We start from the raw sequence: 21,028 nt of genomic DNA on the forward strand, positions 1-21,028 counted from the left end.
CGGAAGATCTTTGAGTCGGATCTTTTCACAATCGATTCCTGTGCAGGCGCTGCTCGATCAAGGGTCGCATTGCTGGAAGCAACGCCTTACGTACGACGGTCACGCGCCACGCACTCATGGGACTGTTGGCTGCAGACAAAGATCACCATGACGGACACGACGATGGTGGGAAAGAAGGCAAGGAAGCGTTGGCCCGCGTCCTTGAACTCACTCCCGCGTTGACCCAACTTCCTCCCAGGTCCACAGACGCTGAAGGAGGATGGGTCGGCCAAGAAGCTCAGCACCTTGAATATGTCGTGGATTCTGTTGATACGATCAAAGGACTCTTCCATCACATCTCTAGACTGGCCAGCGATGTGTATGGAAGTTCGAAAAAGACGGAGGCTGTGGCTGAGTCTGCACAAGACCCGTCGGCGTCCTCCGAATTTGATACGCGTGTGTCTACGTATCTTCAAAACGTCCAAGCATTGAATGCAACGACGATGAAGGAAAAACACAACTACGAACAACGCCTTCTTGCAGTTCGGAATGCGTCCAAGAGTCAGCGCAAGGTGAGTCCGCCGCCGTTGCCACTGCCAACTCAAAACTGCATGATTCTGGGTTGGGACATGGCGATTCAATTGATGAAAGCCACTCGAAAAGAAGGTACTGGAGAGACGTACCTTCGCGCCGTCCAGACCATTCAAGAGCACTTGTCGACACTCAAACCGCTGGCGTATTTGGACGGCATGTACGTAAGTCCGAGCGCGAGTCAGTCCTTCAACCTTCTCTGCGACTTTCTCATTCAAGCCGCCACGGTCATTCCAGGGCGTGACCCCGCCATTGAAGAGGAAATTGCGAGGCAGTCGATCTCGGTCCTTTGCGACTTGGCTCTGGCGCGCGGGTCGCTGTCGTATTTGTTATCGTCTGTGCTTTGGATGTTGTCTTGTCCAGAAAATACGCCATTGCACTTGCATCCGTTGCTGACCAAGGTGGCTGCGATCAAGGAGCAATCCTTGTACGGCATTTGCGAAGCATCGGGTGAGTTGTACTGCTGTGGCCAAAACTCGTACGGCGAATTGGGCGTTGGCGACGACATTGAGCGCCACCAACTCACCTTTGTCCCTTTTGGTGGCTGGGACGACATCAAGCAAGTTGTAAGCGGCAACGAAATCCTCGCCATGCTCACGAACAGCGGTGTCGTTCTCACTGCGGGTTTAAACAAGAGCGGGCAATGCGGTCATGGCCATTTTGACGAGCGCGTGATGCTACTTCGGCCCGTCGAAGCGTTGCGGTCCCAGAAAATTCGGTTCATTGCCGCCAGCAACGGCTGTGAACACATGATAGCCCTCACCGAAGCGGGTCTTGCGTACTCGTGGGGCTACAACGACCGTGGGCAACTCGGTCACGAAAATTTGACCACCAAAATTCATCAACCCAAGCTGATCGAGAGCATTCGTGACAAGAAGATCTCGTTTGCCGCCGTGAGCTACCACCACAGCGCTATCCTGACGGACAAGGGCGAGTTGTACACGTTTGGGATGAACGATTGCGGCCAACTAGGGCAAGATACGACGATTCACGTGTCCGAGCCGCAACATGTCAAGGCCCTTGAAGGTTATGCTGTCTCGATGGTGAGCTGCGGCTTGTACCACACGGTGGCGTGTACATCCACGGGGGAGCTCTTTTCGTTTGGAAAGAACGACTACGGACAGCTGGGTGTGGGCCACAATCGCCAGAGCAAGACGCCGTGCTTGGTTGCAACGCCGAACGAAAACATTTGCTTTGTCACGTGCGGGTATTACCATTCCGTGGTCGTGGCTGCAAGTGGGCGATCGTACTCGTTCGGGCGAAACGACTACGGACAACTCGGAATTGGCACCAAGGTCCACCAAAGTGTGCCGCACTTGATCACGCTCGGACCGCGCATCACGCGAGCAGCGTGCGGGTGTTATCACACTGTTCTCTTGTCCGAGCAAGGTCTGGTGTACACATTTGGACGCAACAACAAGGGTCAGCTGGGAAACCGCGGCAACACGGACTCGCTGCTGCCCGTTCCGCTGCATGTCCGACCGGAGAAAAGCGCACGACGGGTGCTCGACATTGCAGCCGGGTTTTACACCACCTCGTTGATTGTCGAGCGCAAGAAGGATGGGGATGTAGCGACGGCCGACCAGAACGTTGTGTTGCCATTGTGCGGCCGCGTCGACATTGATCGAAGTGGCGAGATCGAAGGCCTGAGCAACTTTGGCTCGATCAGCGCCGTTGGAGTGAGTTTGTACCGTGGCAAGTGGTTCTACGAAGTCGAAGTAGTGACGTCTGGATTGATTCAGATCGGGTGGATTGACGGGTACTTTCAAGGATCGTCCGACCAGGGCGAAGGCGTTGGTGATCACGCGCACTCATGGTCGTACGATGGCAATCGCCAGCGCCGGTGGAATTCTGGCTCGTCCGCGTACGGCGACAAGTGGAAGGCTGGCGACATCATCGGATGTCTCCTGAATCTCGATGACTTGGAAATGCGTTTCTTTCGAAATGGAGTGGACCTTGGTGTCGCGTACTCCAACTTGACTTTGATTGCGTCGGATGCACGTGCCGGTCTCATGCCCGGTATCAGCCTCGAGCGGGGCGAGATCATTCGACTCAATCTTGGCCATCGCGCGTTCGCGTTTCCAGTGAATGGCATCGATGGTGTCGCACGCGCCATGGTGTCTCCATCGTCGCAAGTGGTGCTCCAAACCGCCACCGTCGCAAGGACCGCCACAGCACCCGAGGCATTCGAAGGATCGGCGCGAATTCTCGTGGGGGATAAATTGTTTGTCATCGGCGGGATGCTCTCTGGTCCGACTGGAGTTGGCAGCGGTGTATCGACAAACAAAGTTTGGGTGTATTCGCAATCGGACAAGACGTGGGGTCGATGGAGCGACCTCCCCATCGGCATTCGATACCACCAAGTGGTCGCTGTCGATGACCATACCTTGCTTGTCATCGGGGGTGAACACGATGGGCCGGTCTCGCGGCACTTGGACCTCTATCGTGTGTCTACCATTGCCAACGCCGATGGCTCGTTCCCACCGTGGGAGTTGGTCCAGAGCACTGCTGCGACATCATCCGTGCCACCACCTCGCGCTCACCACACGGCAGCGGCCATTCGCATTCGACTGGAAACGCTTGTCCTGCTCTACGGCGGCAAATCCAACGACGACACTCTCTTGGGTGACACGTGGTTCCTGTCGTTAGAGGACTACTCGTGGGCAAAGCTGCCGTCGTCGGTGGCCCTGGACCCTGGCCCACGTTTCGCATGTACGTCGTGTGTCGTGGGTGAAAGCGTGTATGTATTTGGCGGGCTCGACAAAGAAGACCGGTATCGTGCTGACCTGTGGCGATACAACACGTTTGATCGGGTGTGGCACTTGTGTCACGACGATTACATTTACACTCCCCGCACGTCGTCATCGTCCGAGAGTGTCAAGGATTTCAACCCACCGTTGCCGACGCCACGGATGCACTACAGCATGGCATCGGACCTTGGCCATATTTGGATTTACGGGGGAGAAAATCGCAAAGGCGACTTGCTTGGCGACCTGTGGGGATTTTCGCTGACCAAGTTGTCATGGTGTCCAGTCGAAGTTGAAACGGACGACAACGTCAGTGGGATCGGGCGCGCGGCCCTTTTCATCGAAGCAGGGAGCGTTTGTGCCTTTGATCCGTTGAAGCCATCGACATGCTTATTGTACGGCGGACGTGTAAGCCGCACAGCGGGCAGTGGAGCCACGGCGAATGTGACAACCAAGTGGGAAACCATGGTTCGATACCTATCTCCGACATCCAGCTCGAAATTGCCGTCGTCGTGCACTCCGTCCTCGACGTCGTCGTTGTCGTCGCTTGCACAGCTTAGCAAAGCGTCTACTGTGTTGGCCAAGTTGCGTTCGAAGGAAGTGTCTTTGCTTTGTCCTCCCACGGCAGGTGACACCGCGCTGTGTTTGTTGTCGCACTTGGACCGCTTGATTGGTGACGACGTCCCGCTGGCGGATACGGACTCTATCCAACCGTCGCGTTGCAGCTACCGGTCCCTGTGCATCGATGCTCGTGAATCGTCCTTTGCGGTCTTGCTTCAGCTGCTCCATCGGCTCTCGTCAACGTATTTGAATCCAATGTCGAAGGCGACCAAGGACCTGTACTCGCTCGTGGTCGTGCTTCGTCTCGTCAAGTTCAACTTCTTCGAGGTATGGCTCGTGCTGCCGTTCTAAACCTGTCAGGATTTCTTGTAGTTGTCAACCTCGTGCTTGGATGTCAACGACATGGGATTTGTGCCAACATCGACGGAGCCCGGTGGAACGCTCTATGACCTGCGAGAAGTTCTCTTTCAACTCGCCGACGCGCCGGCGCCATCTCGAACCACGTCGCCAGACGTCGTGTGGTTCAGCCAAGCCATCCAGCGGGAAACTGTCGCGACGATCAACGCGGGGTTTTCAATCATGTTTCCATCCCTTCTCGACCGTCTGGCCATTCTCACGAGACTCTTGCACGACGACAAAAAGACCACGGACGTCTCCAACCTCCTCGTGCCGATGCTTGTTCCCAATTTTGCGTCGCCAAAAGCGCTCTTTGCACTCATGTCGGAGGCGACACTAGTGGCTGAAGGAGATCGCTGCCACGGCGTTGTGATTGCATTTGCAGACAAGCTGCTGCAATCGTTGTGGATCAAGACGTCAGCGACAGGTCCACACTCGTCTTGTTCCACCGATGTGACGTCGTCGATGGAATTCCAGTGCCTGAACGTGCTCCTTCGAGCAACTGTGTTTTGGGCGTCGTCATCGTCGAGCGGGCAAGGGTGGGCCATCGCGAAACACATTTGTACCAGACTTGTGCATTTCATTCAGTTGCTGCTGGACAGTGCTACATCCGCTCAGGTTTCCCCAACTGCGGTGGCGGCTCTACTGGCGACGAGCTTTCCCGGAAAGCTCTTGCCGTTTCTCCTACTCAACATGACCAGTCTACCGTCGATTCAGGCCACGTTTTCGTCGGCCGTGGCGGATCTTTGGCCCAACTTGGAGCTCCTACTGCACAACATTCATGCCTTCATGACTTCAAGAACGAGCAATGAATGTAATTCAACCAGTCTCAAAGGTCCCAACGCTGCATCCGCATCCTCCTCAACGTCTCGATCGTGTTTGGACAACGACGCGCCGTTGCATCATTTCGTGGTGCTAAGCGCCGGCATCAGGAGTCTATTGCATCGCTCAACAGCGTCTCCACCGCCTGCTAAAATGACGGGACTCGAATTTTCCACTCGGTTCTGGGAGCACATTCGCACGACGAGCTCAACATTCTACCGCATCAACGTCACCGCCCGAGATTTTGACTTGTATCGTGTCGTGCTGGCCCCTGACACTGCCACCGTTTTGCAGCAACGGTCGCTAGTGGTTGGATTCCGCGGGCCCCCGGACGACTTGGCAAGAACGCCGTACGATAGCACAAAGATTAGTTTGCACTTTTCGTGGGATGTCTTGACGACCCAAGTTCAAGTGAGCCATGCCGATACCAGTGCAGTTCCCACGACGTCGGGGGAATCAAAAGCCGCTCCAGCAACCAATGTTGTCGACGTTGACGAGGACGGCGCCGGTCATGTGGAATGGCTGCACGATTTTCAAAACTTGCTGTCGCATCTGGGAAGCCACTACGCGTCATCGTTGATTCGCGGAGACGCTGCGGACACTGCGGCGACTTTGACTGCAGGATTGGAACGATGGATCCAGTCGCCGCTCTTTCGAGGCGGTCTGGAGGAACACCCGGCAGCGGGAGACACTCCAACAATCCGCAATGCGCACATTTTACAACAGATTCTGGACAACGAAGGCGCTGGCGCGAAACTCGTCGAAAAAGTTAAAGCCGCTTTAGATCCGGACGCTGCATTGGCCCACATCAACCCGAAACTGCGCGCTGCGTCGTCTCGAATGAAACGAGTGGATAGCGTCGAACGCACCCTCGAGAAAAGTGGCGGTTTTGAGGCTGTGGATCGCGCTGTGCGGTCGACGTTTGCAGTGTTGCTCAAGCATACCCATGTTGCATACACGAGCGACCCGGTTACGCGCGATGGGATGCCTGGAGAGGCGCTTTTGGATGCGTGGAGAGCTGCGCTGCAGCTTCGACGATGGTACATCGATGCATTGGTTACTTGGACCAAGACCCTCAAAACACGTTGCGTAGGATTGTGCGGGAGCAACAGAAATTGGCCGTGAGTTCGTGGTAAAGACTGGACGTTCAAAATCGCCCACGCAGAATATTGATTATAGCATTTCATCATTCTAGTGACGGCAAAGTGAACGACGACGAAGATAATGACTTGGCCAAGGAGCGACAACAATCTCTGTACAAGCAAGTGTGCGATCCCATCGTTGCGCGCGCACGGCTTTTGCTGCAGCTAGCGGCAGTACCAGTTTTCACGCCAGTAGACGTGAGCCATTCGCCTTTCAAGATCCTCCCCGGCATCTCCAACACCCCATTTGGTATGGCGCTCCTTGAGGCTAGAAATCTGCATGCTGAAATCATGCCATGCAACGCATAGATTTCTCCAAGGGCTCCACGTCGTCTCCACCCATGGCACGTGTGGCGCCAGAGGATGGTACAACCGACCGTCAAGCGTGGTTGCGTCAGCTCAACCAGATGATGGAAACCAAATCCATGGATGCAATAGAAGAGGAAGACGAGAAGATTCAGACGGATATCTTTGCGTTTCTACAGCAAACCCCCGATACGAGTGTTGAAGCGGCCATGAAAGCGCTCCTCGGCGACCACCAACTACGCGCCAGCAGACGCCTGCAAGGCCTGAAAATATTCTACACACTTCTCAGCAGCACAGCGTCGATCCCGACCGCTCGTTTCCACATTTTGCCCATTCTTGCAAAATCGTTTCGAGCAAGTTGGGTTCCCGGGTCCGACAAAGTTCACTATTCCCATCAACTGGAACTGGCTGGGCGGTCGAAGATCCAGGCCATTGGACGGCAATTCTTTGCACTAGTGTCATACCTGATCGACCATTCGTCAACGCATCTCCTCTCGCTCAAACAAAAGTACTGCAGCAATTCGACGGACAAGTCCAAAAAGCCCAGTGTGCACAGCATGCACCAACAAGTCCACGCAATGCTGCTGACGCTGGATGTGTCGAGCATTCCTTACACCGCCGATGACTGGTCCCAATTGTCGGCCACAAAATTGCCTTCCTTCTTGACCGAAACAATCAGCTGGAGCAGCTGGAAACAAGTGTTTGCTATCGAAGACGTGGACGATGCAACTGCCATGAGTGAATCCGCGTCCCACCAGAAAGCTCCGATCTTGCCGGCTGGTGTCGGGTGGAGCGGCCTTCCCATTTTGCACGGAACGGCAGTCGTCGTCGAAGCGGAGACTCATATCGTGACAAGTGCCGGGCCAGTCCCTGCTGCCGAAACCATTGCGGATCCATTTGCCCCTGAACATGACGTTGGCGGCTTGGTTGTCGCAGCGCGACCGTTGTCCAAAGGTCGATGGTATTGGGAGATTGTGTGGCGCCACCAAGGTGCCTATCCCATCTTTGTCGGTGTCAGCAATGGGTGTGCCAATGTAAATCAAGCGTTCGGCACCGACGGTAACTGCGGCACCGTGGGGGTGTTTCTCGGCAAGGACAAACTACCCGCGACGTCGAGCGCTTATTACCACCACATTTCGTCCCTCTATCACGTCTGGGCACGGCTGCAACCGATTGGCGTGCTGCTGGATTGCGACGCCAAAACTCTGGATATTTTCTGTGGTGTCAAGCGCGTGCACTCGCTGAGTGTGGCGCACGCGACCACGGCGGCGTTCTTTCCAGCACTTGGCCTCGTGGACGGCGAAGCTCAATGGGATGTGTACGCTCCAGTCCCAGCCCGTATCTGGTCCACAGCGCCAAAATTCACGTTTGTGTCTGGTGGCTTGGCGTTGGATTCGTTTGGTGGCAACGCACTGAGCTGGAATGGGCGAGTCAAGGGTCCGAATCTCCACCTGGCCGCGGATTGCTCGACCGTCGTGGCTGGAGACTGTCTGTTGGCGATGCCGCAAATCGAAACAGTTGTGACCAACAAAGCGTTCCAAGACGGCCAGTTGTATGTCGAGCTGAGCGTGTTGGCGTCTCGGCACCGCGCGCATTTCGTGCTTGGTATTGTGGACACTTCGTTCCATGCCGCACATGAAGCCATCGAGGGGTTGCATCTTGAATATGACGAAATCGAACAGGAACACGACGGCCTCCTGGGCATCCTCTTCGACTTCAACGAAGGAAAGCTCACGGTGTATCAAAAGCGCAAAGAAGCGATTGTACACTCGGTCGATGTATCGGGTCTCACACCACCGTACGTGCCGGCGCTCTCTGCGCTGTGCAATGGCGCGATCTTGTTCACAAACTTTCACCCACACGCTCGACCACAGCTGCCTCCGTCGTCGATTTATCCCTTGGCCAAAAGTACCGTGGCAATCTCGTCCGCGACAGAGAAACAAGTGGGCAAAGTGCTCGATTTCCAAGTCGTGACGTGCGATGGCGGCGAGTTTAGCGCGTCCCACGCTGTCAACAATGCCCTTGTAGACGACTCCACTGTTTACAGCTCGGCGGGTTCGCAAAACATTTCGCTCGTTCTCAAGCACGCCACAGACACACCGTTTAGTATCACGTATGCCATGATTCGCGGTCCTGGGGCTGGGTACACGGCCCCGCTGCAGCACGCGCTCGTATTTGTGATGAGTACGCCACCTGAATTGGACGAGCTCGAGCAATACAATGGCCTCACCCCAGAGGAGTTTGCCGGGCTGCCAACCGCCCCGTCCGACGCTCACGCCAAGCGCGACGAATGCATCCCAGTGTTGTACTTTGTGCTTGACGGCAATTGCTCGTCCGCGTCGAAGCGGTTGACGGTCCCAGTCACGGGGAGGTATGTCGTCGTGAAATTGCTTCGACCAGCCAGTGGCGGAAACATCGATGTCGGCTACATTGGTTTTTGTGGCGCTTTCGACAAAGAAAACGGACCGGCGTACTGCGACTTGTACTGGGACGACTACTTGTGTACAGAGTGCCACTTGTGCCCTATTCCAGGTATCTGCTACGTCAGCGAAGAAGACGAACAGGCTAAATTGTGCTCGAGTTGCTACGACGACCAACGCGGAGATGTGTCGGCGTCGTACTACGCGTGCGTTCCGACCGACGACGAGCATCGAGGTGAAGTTTCCACGTCGGTGCGCTGCGCGCCTCGTCAAGCTTGGTTGGAGTCTGTCGTCGCCTCATACGAATCAACAAAACTCTCGACACCGAGCGACCGCCATTCAGCCAGTCCTGCCAAACCGTTCGCTCCAGATGAAGTCTTCGATGACGTCGAGTTGTTTGCGTGTGGTCAAAACAATTATGGCGAACTCTGTCTCGGCCATTGCAACTCGACGAGTAAGCTGGAACATGTTCCGCTGTTCACGGCCAAGAGCGTCAAGCACATGACGGGTGGCAATGAAGTTCTTGCCGTGGTCATGCGGGACGGTAGCGTGTACACTTGTGGGCTGAACAAGAGCGGTCAGTGCGGCAACGGCACGTTCGAAGAGCGCGTCGTGCTTGCAACACCGGTTCGTGCGCTGGCAGGCATTCCCATTGCCATGGTTGCGGCTGCGAACGGATGTGAGCACATGATTGCTGTCGCTCAGGACGGGTCGGCGTACTCGTGGGGATACAACGATCGCGGGCAACTGGGTCTTGGGTCGACCATTTCCAAGAGCCACACGCCAAAATTGATTGAGGCGCTCCACGAAAAATACGTGATTGTGTCCGCCGGGGTGAGTTATCATCACAGCGCCGTCGTGACGAGCAACGGCGAGCTCCTGACGTTCGGCATGAACGACTGTGGTCAACTCGGTCTCGATCACACGCAGCACCAACACACGCCACAGATAGTCGATGCCTTGGCGAGCCAAGTCGTGACAAACGTGTCGTGCGGCCTGTACCATACCGTCATCATCACTGCCGGTGGTGACGTTTACACTTGTGGAAAGAACGATTATGGCCAACTTGGACTGGGTCACTCCCGCAGCGTCAAAGTGCCGACGCTGATGAAACTCAGCGACAGCGACGACAAAGCCGTGAACGGATGGAGCGGGTATTACCACACCAGCGTGATCACGGACAAGGGTAAATTGATCACGTTTGGTCGCAACGACTACGGCCAACTCGGCATTGGCAGCAAGGAACATCGCAATTCGCCGCACTTGGTTCCGTTGCCGGCAGGATCGAAGGTCACGTCGGCGGCGTGCGGATGCTACCACACGTTGATTTTGCTTGCAAATGGACGGGTTATGGTGTTTGGACGCAACAACAAGGGCCAGCTCGGCGCTGGCGCGAGAACGTTGCCATCAGCGGACCTACCGCTTCCGATTCCGTCGAGCGCGCTTTCCAACGACGACGTTGTGGCGATCGCTGCGGGCTTTTACAGCTCGTATATTCTCACTGGGCGGAAAGCAGACAATTCGAGCAAGAAATCGGGAACGTCTGTGCGAGATGAACTCAAAGACATGCACGGTCCAGAGCACCAGAGCGTGAGCTCGGAGGCACTTTTCGAGTCGCTCATGCGTGAGATGGACCGAAATTCGTTGAGCGACACCCCCAACGACACGTCGCCGCTGTCGCTGAAACGAAGCAACACGTCCAAGAAGCTGCCGTTGCTAAAGCTCTTGTCAGGAGCTTGGGCCATGACACGCACGCTCATGTACCAGTCGCTGCAGTCGAAAAAACCAACGGAAATTCTCAAGACGTTCATCTTGTCGATGCTGGCCAATCTTGCCGAGTCCTCGAAACATGCAGACGCTGTGGCGACACCATCTTCGACTGGTGCCCCTTCCACCGATGACGAAGGATTTTTCAACCTGTCGGACGCGGCGGTGGGCTTGATCAAGTATTGCGCGTCGGAAAAGTCCAAGTCGGATGGAATGCAAATCCCGTCTCAGTTGTTTGGCAACCAAGTGTTGTGGGTGCTGCTGACTTGCGGCTCCGTCCACGCAGACGTCTGTTCGGTGATGGCAACGTCGTCGGTGGTGCTGCAAGAGATCATCCGAGGCATGTTGTCATCGACGCTGTCGTCATCTATTATCTGCATGCGTCTCGGCATGCTCATCTTCCCGCTGCAGTCCGTGTCGGCCGTGAACAAAGTGTACAAATCGATTGCGTCCATCTCGTCCGACATCATGACGTTTTTGTTTCTCGTCGTGGGCTACCCCCTCATGCTGCGACCACCACTTTGCAAGCACGAGCTTGGAGTCGAGTGCTCGACAACGTCGTTGTGCAAATACTTCAACTGCACCAAAGGCGTGGCGGTTGACGCCCCGATTGCCGCCGCCCTGTCGGCGATGGTGGAAAAGCACCACATCCACCACGCAAAATCATGCGAAGCTATCTCGCTCGTGCGATACCTTACCCTGTTTCCAACATGGAAAAAGGCTGCTGGAGCGACGATTGCTCGCGCGCTGGAGAAGACGGATGTCGTGGACGACCTGTTGGCCACGATCTCGAAATTCTACGAGCACTTTGCAGGCGCGACGGGCGACAGTTTGCCTGGCGACGACTTTGTTGACGACGACGTTGTGGTTCGGCAACCCGAAAACACGTCACCCGAGCATGATGACCCGGCCATCACCCCAGGACCGCGACCGAGCGATGGCAACTCCACCGAGAAGGAGAAAAACATCGACGTGATTTCCGAGTCGCTATCGTTCGACAGGACAGCGGCAGCTCTGCGCAAAAAGGCAAAGGACGCGTTAGATCATGCAACGCTCTTGTTGGCGTCGATTGGAATTCTCGGTGGCCACACCGAGTTGCTTCGGGAAGGCGGACATGTTTTATTTGAAGACTTTGAAATGCGGGGTCGATACAAAGGTGGGGTGCTGGTTGGACTCAAGAAGAGTCTTCGCGGTGGCATTGACGGTTGCATTGCAGTTGCAGACGACGTCGCGTTGACCACGTCTCCCAGTCCGACAGACAACCCGACGCTTGTCGTCCCTCTCAAACATTTGCAACCCGTTGAACGCATCCCTGCGATTCCCCAAATGTTTGATGAAAACCTAAGCGACGCCCTTCACGCTCTGTCCAAGTTGATCGTGCCAGCGTCGTCATCGTTTGCGTCGAAACTCGACTCGTTCAATCCTGTTGTCCATGCGAATGTCGGTGTCGTGTTGAAATCGTTCAAGAATCAAATTCGGTGGCGGTCGACCAAGGCGCTTGCGTCAGTGCTCAAGCAACTGCCGTCGCTCGATACGTCCACGAGCAACAACATGGACGTGTCGATTATGTCCAATATTGCAGCTCTCCTGGCGTCGGAGAGCAGCACGACGGTCCAACGCCACGGGAACGCCATCGACGTGGATGACGACAGGCTCTCGTTTTTACACGCCAAGTGGTTTGCTCTCAAGGAACACCAAGCGTACTTGGCGGCCGAAAACGTGATTGATTCCGCCTTGGACGCAAGTGAGAGCCACGTGCGCGACGAAGTTGTCCAGCGCCTCGGAAGTGAAAATGCACTCTCGTGGGGCATGGATGCGATCCAAAGTCCCAAGAAGCGGCAGTCCAGCGTCATGGCCAAAGTCAATGTGAAGCCACAACAATCGATCGACTCGTCGTCGACGGCAGTGCCGCTCGGGGTGTGGGGCATGCTATGTCCTGTTCAAGTTGCAGACGCTGAACGCGACCATTCGTTCAACTCGACCTTTCATCTGCGCTCGCCGGTCGTCCGCGTCGGCCGAGCCACCGACTCGTGTGACATCGTTATCAACGATCGAAGCGTGTCCGGCCGCCATTTTCACCTGCGGCGAGTGCGACAGGACGCAGTCTGCGCTGACGAGTACTTCGAGCTGCAAGATTTCTCGAAGAACGGCACGATAGTCAACGGCGTGCGAGTGCACGGGGCTAGCATCCGTGTTGCCCATGGAGCGCGCATCTCGTTGATTCTGTCTCGAGGAGGCATGATCACGTACGAATTCCACGTCATGCCTCAAACTGCCTCGGTTATGGCCGAGCCTCTGTCGCCTTCAGGATCGGCTCTGTCACTGCTTCCAGCACCCATCGCAGCTGCAAGCGCGAGCGAACCGCAACAGCAGACGCAGCAATCGGAGCTCCATGAGCCTCGAAGTCCTGCCGAGGTTCAAAATCGCGCAGCGTCCTCGGTGACGTCATCGCAAGTCAATACGAATGGCGTGATGATGGGCAACATTCGTGCCCGCTTGGGACCACAAGGACTTCGATTGATCACAACGATCGGCGAAGGCGATGTACCCCGCGCGCTCATCTCGCCAAATCCGGCCGTGGACTCTCCCAGAGTCGGTGGGAACCACCCGGTGAACCCGCCGCCGATCGCGATTTCTGTCCATTCGCCGCGCACACCTGCCGTCGGGTCTCCAATGGCGTATCCTGCGTCCGGAGTGTTGTCCCCGGCATCCTTCCAACAACGAGAAAGCAGCGCGTCCCTCGCGCCACCGGTCCTGCCGCATGGGGAAATGGCCGTGTCGGAAGCCCTTCGAATCGCACTTGGCCGAGAAAGTCTGCACCGCGAGCGAGACCCGGACGCGCTCAGCCGACCTCGAGTATTGTCATCTACCGGAGAAATTTCATATCCCAAGAAAGCCGCCGTGCCGTCGTCGTCGGTACTGGCGTTGTTTGTGTTGTGTGGATGGACTCGATAACAATTTTGTCTAGAAACCGGATGTGAAAGGCACGGCTGTGAGCGATCTCGCCAAGGACTTGTGCACCCGCGTGCGCGACTTGGGCGGTCATGGCGTTGAATTGGAAATGTGCGAAAAGGCGTTGGAGCTTCATCAAGGCGACGTTGTTCGAGCGCTCAAGTACGTCCAGGAGACAATCGGAAAGGCTCAGGTACGCTACCACTGTTGCCACCACCAGTATTGACAAACTACAAGCAGAGTATGGGGCTGAGTCCCCAGCACCACTTGGCGGCGAGAAGTTTATCGCACATTTTGGGCCGCAGCGTGTCGGTGTGCTCGTATGCGCTAAAGCAGTCGCGGGACAACATTGGCGTTGCTCTGCGGACGCTTCTGTTTTCGCCTCCATCGGCGATGGACCATGGCGCAAGTGGGGCTGACCACGGTGGTGACGACGCCCAGGACCATCGAGACGAACTGGTGTCTCAACAGTTTGATAAGTTTGTGTCGCAGGCAGTCGACCAGCTGAGCACATCTGCAGACATGAACGACGCGGAAAACCCGAGCTACTCCCTCATGGATACGTCGGTGCATGCGTCGCCTCGGCGATCGACTCGGCCGGTGGTTAGTCCCGTTCGTAGCTCCAAGGACGGAAAAGCGAAAAAATCGGATAATGATGCAGCCGTGCCATGGAGTGTGTGCAATGCCCATATCGAAGATCACATCAAGGGTCTGAATTGGCGAGACGTTGACGCCGAAGAAGACAGCGTGAGCCAACTGCTGAGTGCAGTCCATGCCCGCAAGTTGCTCTTGCAGGTCATTCGGCTGCTCCAGACGGTAGGCCATTTAATGTTCGATCGTGTCGTTTTCACGACGCCTCACCGTTGCCTGTGCGCAGCATCCCAACAAATCGGCCGAGAGCAGTCCACTTTGCAGCTTCGGCGACCGGTCGACCCTCCGGCAACTCGTGTTGTTTTCCGAGCCAACGGACAGTGGCGCTGGGACGATTGCCACACCGTCGAACGGGCGAATTCAACAGATCCTGTCCCGGATATCCCAGGACGTGCTGAGTGCGTCGGCGGCCCGAACGCTGGAGCACAACATGCGCACGTTTCAAAACATTTCGACCTTGGTGAGCAGCATTGACGAAAGCGATCGCTGCCACAACCAACACAGCACGGCGTTGACGGTGGTGCACACGCTTTTGAGTTCAACCGACGACGACGAATTTCGGCGAGGAATTTACGAAGACTTGGTCATGGACACGATGATGCATGTCATGTCGAAAACGTATTCGTCCAAGGGGATGCTCGACTTTGACGCCAAGAAGGAGTCGGAATATCCCAAGGGGCCATTCTTGCTCTCGAGTGGCCTCGAGGTTGCCGTCGTGTCGTCATTCGAACGTGTGTGGGGCGTGCCGTACCCAGACCCGTTGCTCACGTTTCGCCACAAGTGGCGTAAAAAGACAGGGCTCGACAAAGAGTCGAGTGCGTCGTCGTCCGCAGCGCGTGCCGCGTACGACTGCAGTGTGACATTGTGGAAGCCCGTCCTCCCTCCGTCATTTCAAACGACTCTGGTTGCGCCGGACAAGTGGTTTGCGCTCAGTGTCGTGGCCAAATCCGGCAACGACGCGCCTACGACGCCTCTCGTCATGATTCGAGACAACCAAGACGGGTGTTTGGCGCCGCCACTTCGCTTTGACTGTGTCGACGTGAGTGGGAAAGGTCTCCCGAAAAACTCGGAATTGGACTTGGAGTTTGAGCGCAAGCAGTTGCGGACGGTGTGGTGGCCCGTGGCGCCTCCTGGATACGTGGCGCTGGGGTGTGTTGCCGGGACGAAAGAACTGCCGTTTGACCCTCCCAGCCTCGACAGCTACCGATGTGTCCGCGCCGATTTAGTGCATTCGTTCGATGGCCCCGTGAGCTGTATTTGGCACGCGCCCACTGTGTCGTTGTGGACTGCAGCATCCGACTACGCGCAGCATTTGATTCCCATCACGAATTCGGACGCGACGGCCGTGCACGTGCTTCAATTGTCCGAAGACGATCGAATTCTTTGTGCCCCCACCACCGTCGCGACAGTTCTCCGGTTTGTCCACGTGCTGCTTTCTGCCCAAACTTGCATGGGAAAGCAAACGCTGGCGCCAGAACTCACGTCGGCGCTGTTTGTTCTGGTCAAGCAAGCACTCGGCGACAAGCGCAGCCACCCTGTGAGTGTCGAACTCGTCCGTGCGCTGACGACCGTCATTCGACACGGGTGTCCGTGGAAGGACAAGGAAGGGGTCCTGTATTGCCGGTCCAAAGTCATGTTTTTGTACCAAGATCAAGAGGGCAGTCTGATGCTAAGTTCGCTCCTGCAAGCGCTCGTGGAGCTCCTCCTCGTCGTTGATAGCCACCACCGCGACGACACACGCGCAACGTTTGCAACCCTACCAGCATACGATGCCACATCCACACTGCCGTACACGTTTACCGTGCCGCAACAGTCGCTCGTGCATGCCGTCTATTCGGTCGGCAAAGTCGCCGTGACGAAGAACTCGGAGCACAAGTTTGGCGTAGGCTTTTGTGTGGAGGACAAGCGTCCAGCGGCTGACGGAGGAGGCGTCGGGGCTGATGCTGTCGTTGCGACGGTGCGGTTTGAAAACGTCGCACCGGTGCAAGTCTTGATGGAGACCCAGACACAGCCTGTGGCAACGCTTGTGTACTTTGAAGTGCACGTAAACGACGTCCAAGTGGGCACCAAGCCGTTGGGATTTTCGCTCGGGTTTTCCATCCGAGACTTTAGCGTCGACGGCGGCGTGTGTGTTGGCCACGCGAGCAAAACGTACTCGTTTACGCCGGCCACGGGTAAAATTCAGTGCGGCGACCCGTTGGTTGATTTGTGGCCATGGCCCGAAACAGCGCACGCCGTAGGACGCGGCGATGTGTTTGGATGTGGGTTGCGCCTAGACAGTCACGAGATATTTTTCACCAAGAACGGTCGGTGGCTTGGCACGGCATTCTCGTCCATCATTGGAGACATGCAGTTGCATCCGACGGTGTCCGTCGACGCCGATCAGTCGGTCGACGTGATGCTGAGCCACGCGGCGGAGAAGCAATTGTTCCCGCTTGATACGACCGACTGGGACAGTCCCATGCATGGCTTCGAGTGGTTTGACTACCTACGTCAAGTCCACAGCATCATGCACTCGCTGGTCGAACGCAAGCCGCTGCCGGACGAGTTTCTCCTGAGCGCAGACAACTTTTTGTCGTCGATTTCGACGGACGTGTGCCAACGTTTCTCGTCGGCGCACCCGTACGACTTGGATTTGCATGAACGGACGATCCATGTTGCGCTGGCAACGTCCATGCGCATCCAGTTGGACCCGCTGTGCGAGACGGCGGGATCGCACTGTCTTCAGATTGTCCAGGGCAGCAGCGACGACGCGGCCGAGTCGGAGGTGCGGACGTTCACGGGATCGTGTGGTGGCCAGGAGATTACAGTCGACGGCAACGAGTTCACGTGGCGATTTCCCGTTCAATCGAATTTTCAATGCCGCATCGATCGGGTGCGCAAGGGTCCGTACATCAAACTCGACAACCGCGACACACGTATGAGTTTGACTCGCGACAAGGGGTGGCAAAGCGCCATCGGCGTCGCGCGCTTCGACTCTGGCGTCCACACGTGGGAGGTCAAGATTGCAATGGTCACTGCGAGCTCGAATGTGTTTCTCGGGATTGCTCGCAAGGACGTTCGGTTTGATTCGTACCTTGGCAAAGACAATCGCGGGTGGGGTTGGATTGGCAATCGCGCGCTGTGGCACAACGGATCCAAGCAGCGTGGCACGTACGGAGAAAAGTTCAAGACCGGCGACGTCATTCGGATGGTGCTCGACTTGAAGCGCGGCACGTTGAGCTATGCTTTGAACGGGAAGGACCTTGGGGTCGCATTTGGACCTGGTGGCACTGGCCCGAAGCTCGAAGGGACATTCTACCCAGGGTTTGCTCTGTACAACCAACGCGACGTGGTCGAGTTGATTGGAGGCCATCGCATGGAAGACTGCGACGCCGTCGGCAGTGCCACCGGTGGACTCGTCGACGACAGCGCCATGATGTACGCAAGCGACGACGAGGAAGTCGACGTAGCTGCTGAGTCTGTTCCGAGTTACCGCGTCGAGTTGGCCACCGTGCTGAGTCAGATGGGATTTCCCATGGATTGGTGCGTGTACGCATTGAAGCATTGCGACGATGACGCCGAACAAGCAGCGGACTTTATCCTTGGCAACATGCATGCGATGGAAGCACTCGTGCGCGAAGAAGCGGAAGCGTACAGTCGATCGCTGGTGGCGCGAGAAGACATTCCAGTCCCCACTCCATCCGACGATATCGTCGACGTGGCGGCATCGACCGCCACGGGTTCCGACGACTTGCCGACGTCGGACCTTGACGCGCCATCCATTCCCCCGGCAGACGGGGCTCCCGCTCCGCCTGGAGTCGCAGGCACACATGAAAAATGGGGCGTTGCGTTTACGGTCGTTCCTGAATTTTCCGTGGCGGGAAGGCAACTCCTGGCGCTCCGGTATGCCCCCGCCCTGAAAGAGCTCCATGCCGCGCAAGCCGTGTTTGAACTCGAGCACGACGAGGCCATCGTGACGATTGTCAACACGTACTGCGAAGCGAAAGCCGAAGCGAGCATTCCGTGCGATCCCCTCCGCCTCCGCATGGACGAATTCCACCCGACGGAAGACGACATGCGCGTTCACGCATGTTTGACAGGCATTCCGCTCGCGACCCTTCAAGCGCGGTTCCTCATCTTGCGCAATTTCAATGCCCGTCTTCAGCACGTGCTGTCGCTCATCGACTACTCGGCAACGGACTCGGCCCTGACCAAGTGCATCCGCGCGCTGCGGGGATGTGTGTTTCAAACGGTCAAGCTCAACTGGTGGTTCAGTATCCTGAAAGAGCAGCAGACGCCAGCTGCGGCCCGTCCCGAGATCGAAGTGGACCGACTCAAGGCCGCCGAGTCGACCAACGGCGTCCTCCATTCCGTGTACGCCCAATCGTTTGCGCAATTGCACCCGCTCCAAGGGTCGCTCTTGCGGGGCCACGACCGAGCGTTCAAGTGCCAGTTTGTCGGGGAATTTGGCGACGATTTCGGCGGGTTGTACCGAGAGATTCTGGCGCAAATGAGCACCGAGCTGCAGACACCGACGTTCCTGCCGTTGCTCGTCCCGTGCCCGAACGAAATCAACAAAGTCGGCGAAAACCGCGAGCTGTTTGTACCCAACATCCACCTACGCAACGACGTCAAGCTTGTGCAAATGGCCGAGTTTCTTGGCAAGTTGATGGGGATTGCCATTCGGAGCAAGACGCCGTTGGATTTGAACCTGCCGCCCGTCGTGTGGAAATATTTGGTCGACCAGCCCGTCGACCGCGCCGACATCGAGTCGATTCACCAAGGGTGCTTCCAGGTACAGCGCGTGCGCCATTCGTCGAGTGGCTGTGGATTCTTTCTCGTGCGTAGGTGGTCGACACAATCCACAACATGACGAAGCACGGCATCACGCCCAACATGTTTGACGACCTCATCGACGCGACGTTTACCGTGCTGTCCAGCGACAAACAAGAAGTGGAGCTCGTGCCTGGCGGGAGGCAGGTCCGCGTGACTTGGGACGACAAGGTACCGTCGATTTGGACTGGTGATCGAGGCACGGCTGACGTGTCTATACAGGAGGAATACGCGCAAGCTGCGGAAGCGTACCGCCTCACCGAGTTTAAGCCAGTGTGCCAAGACGTAGCCCGAGGCATTGCAACGATTTTGCCATTGCCGACGCTGGGGCTCCTGACGTGGAAGGACTTGGCCACCCTCACGTGCGGCAAGTACACGGTAGACGTGGAGCTGCTCAAGCGGCGGACGTCGTACGGAGACGGGTGCTCTGGCACCGACCCGCACATCGCGTACTTTTGGGACGTCTTGCGCGAGTTCACCGATGCGCAGAGATCGTTGTTTCTCCGGTTTGTGTGGGGTCGGTCCCGGCTCCCTACCCACGCGGCCGACTTTACGCAAGATTTCAAAATCTCAGGCATGCCCAAAGCCGTGGGCAAAGCCGACGCGTATTTGCCCCTGGCCCACACATGTACGTTCGTGACGCATCATGGCTTTGGTTGAGGGTGGTGCATGTCGTTTGTAGGCTTCTTCTCCATCGACATGCCTGCATATTCGTCGAAAGCCGTGATGCGAGAAAAGCTCATGTATGCCATCACGCATTGCTCGTCTATCGACGCCGACAACACGACGGTTGCCCAGCGGGCTGGTCAAGGCCTCAACTGGACCCGAACGACCGCGGGCGAAATGTAAACGATAAAGCTGTAATCGTGCCTGACGAATGCATCATCCCGTTTCGAGTTGACGGTAGTTGCCAGATCAAGGACGAATGGGTACGAGACTACGTCGCCAGATTGATTCGGATGGGGGAGGACGAGACCTTGATGTTGCGGGTGCCCTTGGCTGACGAAGGAGGATGCAGTGTTACCCCAGAGTACGCTCCATGCGATGGCAACGGGACCGCGGTGGGGGGTGGCTGCAAGTGGGATGCCTACGTAGCGATATCAAGAGATGCATGGGCACAGGGTCGGCGTACGTAGTGATTTGGATACAGTCGAATGTTTTCGGCCGTGAGCTGATGCTCCACGGGTGGAAGGCGGACACCGTATTCGCTCGAAATGGGTGGAAGGGGCAACGCATTCCGCTTCTCGGCAAGCTCCATCATCAACTAACGACAAACATCGTGAGCCCCCATGGTCATGTGTACACTCGGAGAAATACTTCGCGAGATGGTAGTTGAGAGTATGTGTGGTGAAGTCGCGACGCAGCCGCAAGACGAACATCGTCGGCATCAATGGCTGGTTTGTTGGCGTACGTGGAGTACTCCTGCGCATCCACGAGTATTTCCGACGTGTACCCTAGCACATGATGTGACGACGATGCTTCACAAAGCAACGATGCATACGATGTACAAACTCGAGCAACTGCGGGATCACGCGGGGCTCGTACTTGTCGACCCCCATCGACGACAAGATCCACTTGAGGACAGCGACGTCTTCAGGTTCCTGCTTGTCTTTTGCCATCGCGTGCACATCATACACATCCTCCTCGACTAACGCAGACCCCGACGCAGCAGCCGACGATGCCGTGGACGTCTTTTGCTTCTTCGGCGCCTTCTCCTTTGGTGCGTCTTTCGGGTCGCTCATAATGGAGTACGCTAGGACATCCGGATACCCCCGACAAGTTCGGATAAACATCCGGTTACAGGATTGGGATATTCGGAGGACAACAAGTTTTCGACGTGTCAAGCGCGGCGAACAAAGCGGACACTTGATCGCGAGGT

General features: G+C 56.6%; 2 protein-coding genes across 2 annotated transcripts; one reads left to right on the forward strand and one right to left on the reverse strand.

Moving 5' to 3' along the window:
* Positions 1-41: 41 nt before the first annotated feature.
* On the forward strand, positions 42-20,037 carry H310_06375 (hypothetical protein). The gene is made up of 11 exons (XM_008871423.1): positions 42-4,205; positions 4,251-6,136; positions 6,190-6,228; positions 6,292-6,488; positions 6,548-13,647; positions 13,700-13,876; positions 13,924-14,499; positions 14,561-19,111; positions 19,165-19,320; positions 19,372-19,777; positions 19,832-20,037. The coding sequence occupies exons 1-11, from the start codon at positions 117-119 to the stop codon at positions 19,996-19,998; spliced, it is 19,344 nt and encodes a 6,447-aa protein (XP_008869645.1). The 5' UTR covers positions 42-116; the 3' UTR covers positions 19,999-20,037.
* On the reverse strand, positions 19,879-20,891 carry H310_06376 (hypothetical protein; the record flags this gene model as incomplete). The annotated part of the gene is made up of 4 exons (XM_008871424.1): positions 19,879-20,236; positions 20,282-20,413; positions 20,467-20,603; positions 20,651-20,891. 4 exons carry the CDS (start codon positions 20,889-20,891, stop codon positions 20,087-20,089), a joined length of 660 nt encoding a protein of 219 aa, XP_008869646.1. The 3' UTR covers positions 19,879-20,086.
* Positions 20,892-21,028: the final 137 nt, after the last annotated feature.

Source organism: Aphanomyces invadans (genome assembly GCF_000520115.1).
Source record: "Aphanomyces invadans strain NJM9701 unplaced genomic scaffold supercont1.11, whole genome shotgun sequence".
Lineage (NCBI taxonomy): Eukaryota > Oomycota > Saprolegniomycetes > Saprolegniales > Verrucalvaceae > Aphanomyces > Aphanomyces invadans.

Bases quoted from the DNA above. Each gene is read 5' to 3' on its own strand.
- H310_06375 (XM_008871423.1), top strand. From the start codon at position 117: ATGGGACTGTTGGCTGCAGACAAAGATCACCATGACGGACACGACGAT. The intron at 6,489-6,547 runs GTATGGCGCTCC...TGCAACGCATAG, and splicing joins CATCTCCAACACCCCATTTG to ATTTCTCCAAGGGCTCCACG. The intron at 14,500-14,560 runs GTAGGCCATTTA...GCCTGTGCGCAG, and splicing joins TCATTCGGCTGCTCCAGACG to CATCCCAACAAATCGGCCGA.